We start from the raw sequence: 9747 nt of genomic DNA on the forward strand, positions 1-9747 counted from the left end.
AATGTGTCATTACCAGCTTTAGGTCACATATCCAGTAAGTAATAGAGCAGGAGTGAAACCATAATCTACGGAATCTAAAACTTATGTCATCAGAAAGAACACAAATGGACTTCCCTGGTGGTGTAGTGGTTAAGAATCTGCCTGCCAATGCAGGGGACACAGGATCAATCCCTGGTCCAGGAAGATCCCACATGCCATAGAGCAGTTAAGCCTGTGTGCCACAACTACTGAGTCTGTTCTCTAGAGCCCACGAGCCACAACTACTGAGCCCATGTGCCAAAACGACTGAGACCCACGTGCCTAGAGTCCATGCTCTGCAACTAGAGAAGCCACTGCAATAAGAAGCTAGAGCATCACAACAGAGTAGATCCCACTCGCTGCACTGAGAGAAAGCCCGTGTGCAGCAATGAAGACCCAACGCAGCCAAAAATTAATTAATTAATTTTTAAAAAATGGACAAACAACAAATGTTGGCAAGGAGGTGGAAAAAAGAGAACCCTCCTACATGCACCCCAAAGTTCACAGCAGCATGTGTTTACATTTGTTAAGATATGGAAGCAACCTAAGTGTCCATCAATAGATGGGTGAACAAAGAAGGTGTGGTATAGCCAACATCATTCTCAATGGTGAAAAACTGAAACCATTTCCACTAAGATTAGGAACAAGACAAGGTTGCCCACTCTCACTGCTATTATTTAACATAGTTTTGAAAGTTGTAGCCACAGCAATCAGAGAAGAAAAAGAAATAAAAGGAATCCAAATCAGAAAGGAGGAAGTAAAACTGTCACTGTTTCCAGATGACAGCATAGTATACATAGAGAATCCTAAAGATGCTACCAGAAAACTACTAGAGCTAATCAATGAATTTGGTAAAGTAGCAAGATACAAAATTAATGCACAGAAATCTTTTGCATTCCTACACATTAATGATGAAAAATCTGAAAGAGAAATCAAGGAAACACTCCCATTTACCACTGCAACAAAAAGAATAAAATACCGAGGAATAAACCTACCTAAGGAAAAAAGAAACCTGTATTCAGAAAACTATAAGACACTGATGAAAGAAATTAAAGATGATACAAACAGATGGAGAGATATACCATGTTCTTGGACTGGAAGAATCAACATTGTGAAAATGACTATATTACCCAAAGCAATCTACAAATTCAATGCAATTCCTATCAAATTACCAATGGCATTTTTCACAGAACTAGAAGGAAAATTTCGCAATTTGTATAGAAACACAAAACACCCCAAATAGCCAAAGCAATCTTGAGAAAGAAAAACGGAGCAGGAGGAATCAGGCTCCCAGACTTCAGACTATACTATAAAGCTACAGTAATCAAGACAGTATGGTAGTGGCAAAAAACAGAAATATAGATCAATGGAACAGGATAGAAAGCCCAGAGATAAACCCACGCACCTATGGTCACCTTATTTTTAATAAACGACTCAAGAATATACAATGGAGAAAAGCCTCTTCAATAAGTGGTGCTGGGAAAACTGGACAGCTACATGTAAAACAATGAAATTAGAACACTCCCTAATACCATATACAAAAATAAACTGAAAATGGATTAAAGACCTAAATGTAAGGCCAGACACTCTCAAACTCTTACAGGGAAACATGGGCAGAACACTCTATGACATAAATCACAGCAAGATCCTTTGAAATGGAAATGGAAATAAAAACAAAAACAAACAAATGAGACCTGATGAAACTGAAAAGCTTTTCACAGCAAAGGAAACCATAAACAAGATGAAAAGACAACCCTCAGAATGGAAGAAAATACTTGCAAGTGAAGCAACTGACAAAGGATTAATCTCCAAAATTTACAAGCAGCTCATGCAGCTCAATATCAAAAAAACAAACAACCCAATCCAAAAATGGGCAGAAGACCTAAACAGACATTTCTCCAAAGATATACTAATTGCCAACAAACACATAAAAGAATGCTCAACGTCACTAATCATTAGAGAAATGCAAACCAAAACTACAATGAAGTATCACCTCACACCAGTTAGAATGGCCATCATCAAAAAAATCTACAAACAATAAATGCTGGAGAGGGTGTAGAGATAAGGGAACCCTCTTGCACTGCTGGTGGAAATGTAAGTTGATACAGCCACTATGGAGAACAGTATGGACGTTCCTTACAAAACTAAAAATAGAGCTGCCATATGACCCAGCAATCCCAATACTGGGCATACACCCTGAGAAAACCATAATTCAAAAATAGTCATGTAGCACAATGTTCATTGTAGCTCTATTTACAATAGCCAGGACATGGAGTCAACCTAACTGTCCATCAACAAATGAATGGATAAAGAAGATGTGGCACATATATACAATGGAATATTACTCAGCCATTAAAAGAAATGAAATTGAGTTATTTGTAGTGAGGTGGATGGACATAGAGTCTGTCATACAGAGTGAAGTAAGTCAGAAAGAGAAAAACAAATACCATATGCTAACACATATATATGGAATCTAAAAAAGAAAATGGTTCTGAACAACCTAGGGGCAGGACAAGAATAAAGACACAGACATAGAGAATGGACTTCAGGACATGGGGAGGGGGAAAGGTAAGCTGGGACGAAGTGAGAGGCTGGCATGGACTTATATATACTACCAAATGTAAAATAGATAGCTAGTAGGAAGCAGCTGCATAGCATAGGGAGATCAGCTCAGTGCTTTGTCACCACCTAGAGGGGTGGGATAGGGAGGGTGGGAGGGAGAGTCAAGAGGGAGGAGATATGTGGATATATGTATAGCTGATTCACTTTGTTATAAAGCAGAAACTAACACACCATTGTAAAGCAATTATACTTCAATATAGATGTTAAAAAAAAAGACGGTATGGTATATATACACAATGGAATACTACTCAGCCATAAAAGATAATGAAAAAATGCCATCTGCAGCAACATGTATGAACTTGGAGGGCATTATGCTAAGTGAAACAAATGGCACAGAGAAAGACAAATACTGTATGATAGCACATGTGGAATGTAAAAACTACAACAAACTAGTGAATATAAAACAATAACAAAAAAAAGCAGACTCACAGACATAGAGAGCAATCTAGTGGTTACCAGTGTGGAGAAGGAAGAGGGGAGGAGTCATAACAGGTAGGGGATTAAGAGGTACAAACTATTATGTATGAAATAAGCTACAAGGATACATGGTACAACAGAGAGAATAAGGTCAATATTTTATAATAACTATAAATGGAGTATAACCTTTAAAAAATTTGAATCACTATATTGCACACCTATAAGTTACATAATATTTTACATGATCTATAATTTAGAAAAGTAAATGCATTTATCCAGAATAAATAAAACCTATGTCTTCAGCTACAATATGCTAAGATAATTATCTCATCGAATTGTCTGATGTGCTCAACTAATAAAAGCCATTAATACTCTGCTCTTTATTAAACTGTAAAATCCAAGGCATACTAGTGTTTGCCTTGTCGATGTTAGGTGCTCACAACTCTTTCTCCAATACTAGCACTCTGCCTCACATGTAATGTCTTCAGTAAATACTTTTTGAATGAATTACTAAAAGCTTGCTACTCAGATAAATCAGCAATAAGCCCACCCTCAAGGAGCTGAGTCTAAAAGAGAAGATTAAACGCAGACATAAATAATGGCAATATAAGATGAAAAGGGTTATGTGTGACAGGCAGAGAGTCAATAGAACATTCTAGGAATTCAGAGGTGGAGAAATTTCTTACTGCAAGAGAGGTAGTAAACTATTTCACTGAGATGATGATGCTTGCTTTTATCTTCAGTGAATGGATTTTAAACATACAAAGATTATCAGCATGCATTTCAGCCACAGGGACATCAACAACAACCCATGGTAGTAAGAAACAATAACATGAACACAAGGAAACAGTGAATGGTTTCTACTGGGTGAAAAATAAATTAAGTTTACTTCATGAGTCAAAGACTTCATGCAATGAAATCTCTTCACCCTGACTCAAAGACTGATGACTGGCTGCATCTGGTTCTAACTCCTATCACTTAATTCACCTCTTTTCATTCATTCAGTGATTTTTACTTTTATCCATTTATTCATTCTTTTTTTTTTAAAAAAAAAGGCATTGTTTATCTAAGAACACAGCTAGGCACCATTTCCAAAGATTAGAAAGGAAAATGAACTTCACCCACATCTTTCAGAACAGAATAGAAGACTTTGAAAGGCAACGACCACTTGTACTCTTCTCTTCCACTTCTCAAAGCACCTGTCACAAAATGATGCTCAAATGCAAGCTGAACACATAAATACACAAAAATAATATCTGGTTTTAAATTAATTTAAAAATTGATTAAGAGAAAAATGGCCCTTTTTTCCAACAAGGTGCTCACTTAACGTTCGCTACTGGTTACATCTACAAAGCTCAATTGTATTTACTAAATACGTCTACGTATTAATGGGAATCACTTACTGTCCTGTGGCATCAGACTTGGCAAGTTGTCTAAGATATGATCCTTGCCTTGAAGGTGCAGAGAGACGTAAAAGCCAGGGACTAGTCCAGGCCCTCAGGATCCATTGGTGAATGAGACAGAGAAAGTCCTTATTCTCAGAGAGTTTCCAGACTAGAAAGGGGATACCTACAACAAAGAAAAATACTATTACAAAACTTTAAGATAATTCCAAAAACTGATATATGCTACAAGATGATGAAGCAGTGTAATATAACAGAAATCTATTGCATCTAACGTCTTTAAACAGGGGCTCAGGAAAGACCTTCTGAAGAACTGCCATTTAAGCTGACAATCTGAGGACAGGGTGTTCTAGGCAGTGTGAGTGGCAATTCAAAGGTCTTATGTTTACCTCACACCAGTCAGAATGGCCATCATTAAAAAGTCTGCAAATAACAAATGCTGGAGAGGGTATGAAGAAAAGGGAACCCTCCTACACTGTTGGAGGAAATGTAAATTGGTACAACCATTACAGACAACAGTATGGAGGTTTCTTCAAAAATTAATAATAGAGTTATCACATGATTCAGTAATCCTACTCCTGGGCATATATCTGGAGAAAACTCTAATTCAAAAAGATACATGTAACCCAATATTCATAGCAGCACTTTTCACAATAGCCAAGACATGGAAGCAACTCAAGTGTTCATTGACAGATCAATGGATAAATAAGATGTGGTATATGTATGCAATGAAATACTACTAAGCCATAAAAAATAATGAAATAATGTCATCTGCAGCAACATGGATGGATCTAGAGATTATCACACTAAGTGAAGTAAGTCAGGAGGAGAAAGACAAATATCATATGATATCACTTATATGTGGAATCTAAAATATGACACAAATGAACATATCTATGTTCATATCTAAACAGAAACAGACTCAAAGACTTAGAAAATAAACTTATGGTTACCAAAGGGTGGGGAGAGTGGAGGGATAAATTAGGAGTTGGGATTAAGAGATACAAAAACAACTGTATAACACAAGGAATTATATTCAATATCTTATAATAAACTATAATGGAAAAGAATCTGAAAAACAATAGATATATATAAATCAATTTGCTGTACACCAGAAACTGACAGAACATTGTAAATCAAGTAAAATTCAATAAAAACAAAACAAAACATAGGCTTAAAGTCTAGAATACACTAGCTTATACATCACATATATCACTATTTAAAGTGAGGTAAGTAACTTAGGACGACTTAGAGATACTGCCACACTAAACAGTCAGTGTTAAAAGTTCAAAGCTAGGCAAAAAAAAAAAAAAAAAAAAAAAAAAAAAAGCTAGGCACAGACTCCACTGAGACAACCTCACTCACAGCACTTTCAGAGTGAGGACGCATGTATATGCTGTGAGTTTTCCTGATCTGTTAACCACAAATTATCCCTGGCTGTCAACCATGAATTGGAGGCCACCCCTAACTGCCTTGGCTTCCTCTCTTGCTAGCTGTCATGCTGTCAAGTTCTTGGCACCCTTGGATGCCTGTGCTAAAATGCAATTTTTGGGTTTTTTGTTTATTTGTTTAAAAATTTTGTTGGAGTATAATTGCTTTAAAATGGTGTGTTAGTTTCTGCTATAACAAAGTGAATCAGCTATACATATATCCCCATATCTCCTCCCTCTTGCATCTCCCTCCCACCCTCCCTATCCCACCCCTCTAGGTGGTCACAAAGCACCGAGCTGATCTCCCTGTGCTATGCAGCTGCTTCCAACTAGCTATCTATTTTACGTTTGGTAGTGTATATATGTCCATGCCACTCTCTCACTTTGTCCCAGCTTACCCTTCCCCTCCCAATATGCTCAGGTCCATTCTCTAGTAGGTCTGTATCTTTATTCCTGTCTTGCCCCTAGGTTCTTCATGACTTTTTTTTTTTTTTAGATTCCATATATATGTGTTAGCATATGGTATTTGTTTGTCTCTTTCTGACTTACTTCACTCTGTATGACAGACTCTAGGTCCATCCACCTCACTATGAATAACTCAATTTCATTTCTTTTAATGGCTGAGTAATATTCCATTGTATATATGGGTCACATCATCTTTATCCATTCATCTGTCAATGGACACATACATTGATTCCATGTCCTGGCTATTGTAAATAGAGCTGCAATGAACATTCTGGTAAATGACTCTACTTGAATTATGGTTTTCTCAGGGTGTATGCCCAGTAGTGTGACTGCTGGCTCCTATGGTAGTTCTATTTTTAGTTTTGTAAGGAATCTCCATACTGTTCTCCATAGTGGCTGTATCAATTTACATTCCCACCAACAGTGCAAAAGGGTTCCTTTTTCTCCACACCTCTCCAGCATTTATTGTTTATAGATTATTTGACGATGGCCATTCTGACTGGTGTGAGGTCATACCTCATTGCAGTTTTGATTTGCATTTCTCTAATGATTAGTGACGTTGAGCATTCTTTCATGTGTTTGTTGGCAATCTGTATATCTTATTTGGAGAAATGTCTTTGTAGACAAAGACTTCCCCACATTCACTGCACATATAAGGCCTTTCTCTAGTGTGGATTCTCTGACGGACAACAAGACTTGTTTTGTAAGTGAAGGGCTTCCCACATTCACTGCATTTAAAAGGCTTTACTCCAGTGTGGACTTTTTGGTGCTGAACAAGTGTATACTTGCACATGAAGGCTTTCTCACATTCATTACACTTATAGGGTCTTTCTCCAGTATGGATTCTCTGGTGCTCAGCAAGTTTAACTTTGCCATTGAGAGCTTTCCCACATTCGCTGCACACATAACGCCTTCATGCAGTGTGAACATTCTCATGTCTATTGAAGGCAAAACTGCTTGTAAAGAATTTCCCACATTTGTTACACCCATAAGCCTTCTCTAAAGTGTGAATTCTCTTATGCACAATAAGACTTCCTTTGTAGACATAGGCTTTCCCACATTCACTGCACATGTAAGGCCTTTCTCCAGTGTGGATTCGCTGGTGATAAAGAAGCCTTTTTTTGAAGACAAAGGACTTTCCACATTTGCTACACCCATAAGGCCTTTCTCCACTGTGGATCCTCTGGTGCACAAGAAGGTTATTTTTGTACAGGAAGCACTTTCCACATTCACCACATTTATGAGGATTTTCTCCAGTGTGGATTTTTTGGTGCTGAACAAGTGAATCCTTGCAAAGGAAGGCTTTCCCACATTAATTACACTCATATGGTCTTTTTCCAGTGTGGATTCTCTGGTGCTCAAAAAGTTTATATTTGTGGGCAAAGACTTTCTCACAATTACAGCACTCATAAGGCCTTTCTCCTGTGTGAACTTTCTGATGATGAATAAGACTGGAGCTGTGTCTAAAGAACTTCCCACAGTCACTGCACTCATAAGGTTTTTCTCCAGTGTGAACTCTCAGGTGCTCTGCGAATTTAAACTTTTTACTGAAGGCTTTGCCACATTCACTGCACGTGTGATGCTCTTGCCCAGGGTGAGAGACTTCCCTTCTCTGCCTGCTTCTACGTGGATGCTCTCCATCGTGGGAGGGCTGGTGCTGGGGAAAGCCTAAGCTGCCTAGGAAAGCCTTCTCAACCTCTCTGCACGTGAACATATTGTCAGCCAAGTACAAAACATCTTTCTCCACCAGGACGCTCATATCGGAAGACAGAGGCTTCAGGATAGATGGCTCCAGCTTTGGATTCCTGTCTTCTGTCACTTGTTCTACAGAAACACATTGTTCAGAAACAGCCTCCTCAGCTTCTACTCCATGCTAACAACCCAGGGAGGCTATAAGTGACAGGTTCTCCAGCGTCATGTCACCGTACAGGAGTCTCTGAGCATCATTAAGGAGACACCACTCCTCCTGGGAGAAGGACACAGCCACATCCTCAAAGATCACATGGCCCTGTTCAGGGACCATAAATGCTGCTGCTACCATGGGAACCTGAAACAATAACAGAATCCAAATGGATGAAGACTCCTTCATTCCTGGAAAGGAGTCAGCCAATGAAAAGCCATGGACTCTGGGCTGGGTCCTGCACCACGTTGGTTGACATAGGACCCTGTGGTCACGGTGGTGCCAGGAGATGTGCAGGATAATGGCGGAGACCTAGGCCAAAAATCCTGGAAGCCGGTTCCACAACCCCCTCACTCCTGGGCAGTGTGGACGGCGCCCCTCGGGATCTTTCCAGTTTCTCTAAGCTCGGCTCCACTGAGTGATCCTGAGCCTCGGGTCCTGCAGATGGCAGCAAAAGCAGCCAAATGACCTCCTTCAGGTAGGAGCCGGAAGTCCCGCCCACTCCTAATTCTTCTGCCCCTTTTTGGATTGGGTTGTGTGTTTTTTTGATATTGAGCTGCATGAGCTGCTTGTAAATTTTGGAGATTAATCCTTTGCCTGTTGCTTCAATTCCAAATATCTTCTCCCATTCTTTTTGTCTTTTTTATGGTTTCCTTTGCTGTGCAAAAGCTTTTAAGTTATATTAGGTCCCATTTGTTTATTTTTGTTTTTATTTCCATTTCTCTAGGAGGTGGGTCAAATAGGATCCTGCTGTGATCTATGTCCTAGAGTGTTCTGCCTATGTTTTTCTCTAAGAGTTTGATAGTGTCTGGCCTTGAATTTAGTACTTTAATACATTTTGAGTTTATTTTTGTGTATGGTGTTAGGAAGTCTTCTAATTTCATTCTTTTACATGTAGCTGTCCAATTTTCCCAGCACCACTTATTGAAGAGGCTGTCTTTTCGCCATTGTATATTCTTGTCTCCTTTATCAAAAATAAGGTGACCATAGGTGCATGGGTTTATCTCTGGGCTTTCTATCCTCTTCCATTGGTCTATATTTCCGTTTTTGTGCCAGTACCATACTGTCTTGATTACTGCAGCTTTGTAGCATAGTCTGAAATCCAGGAGCCTGATTCCCTGAGCTCCATTTTTCTTCCTTAAGATTGCTTTCTCTATTCGGGGTCTTTTGTGTTTGTATACAAATTGTGAAATATTTTGTTCTAGTTCTGTGAAAAATGCCATTGGTAGTTTGATAGGGATTGCATTGAATCTGTAGATTGTGTTGGGTAGTATAGTCATTTCACTATATTGATTCTTCCAATCCAAGAACATGGTATATCTCTCCATCTATTTGTATAATCTTTCATTTCTTTCATCACTGTCTTATACTTTTCTGCATCCAGGACTCTTGTTTCCTTAGGTGGGTTTATTCCTAGGTATTTTATTCTTTTTGTTGCAGGGGTAAATGGGAGTGTTTCCTTGATTTCTCTTTCAGATTTTTCATCCTTCGT

General features: G+C 38.7%; 1 protein-coding gene across 1 annotated transcript; it reads right to left on the bottom strand.

Moving 5' to 3' along the window:
- Window positions 1-6953: 6953 nt before the first annotated feature.
- On the bottom strand, window positions 6954-8529 carry LOC112404489 (zinc finger protein 549-like; the record flags this gene model as incomplete). Its single annotated transcript, XM_024752491.1, is given in 2 exon segments — window positions 6954-8406; window positions 8486-8529. Coding segments are annotated over 2 exon segments (1482 nt in total), but the record flags the coding sequence as incomplete, so codon positions are not given.
- Window positions 8530-9747: the final 1218 nt, after the last annotated feature.

Source organism: Neophocaena asiaeorientalis, unplaced genomic scaffold (genome assembly GCF_003031525.2).
Source record: "Neophocaena asiaeorientalis asiaeorientalis breed wild unplaced genomic scaffold, Neophocaena_asiaeorientalis_V1.1 scaffold204, whole genome shotgun sequence".
Taxonomy (NCBI): Eukaryota; Metazoa; Chordata; class Mammalia; order Artiodactyla; family Phocoenidae; genus Neophocaena; species Neophocaena asiaeorientalis.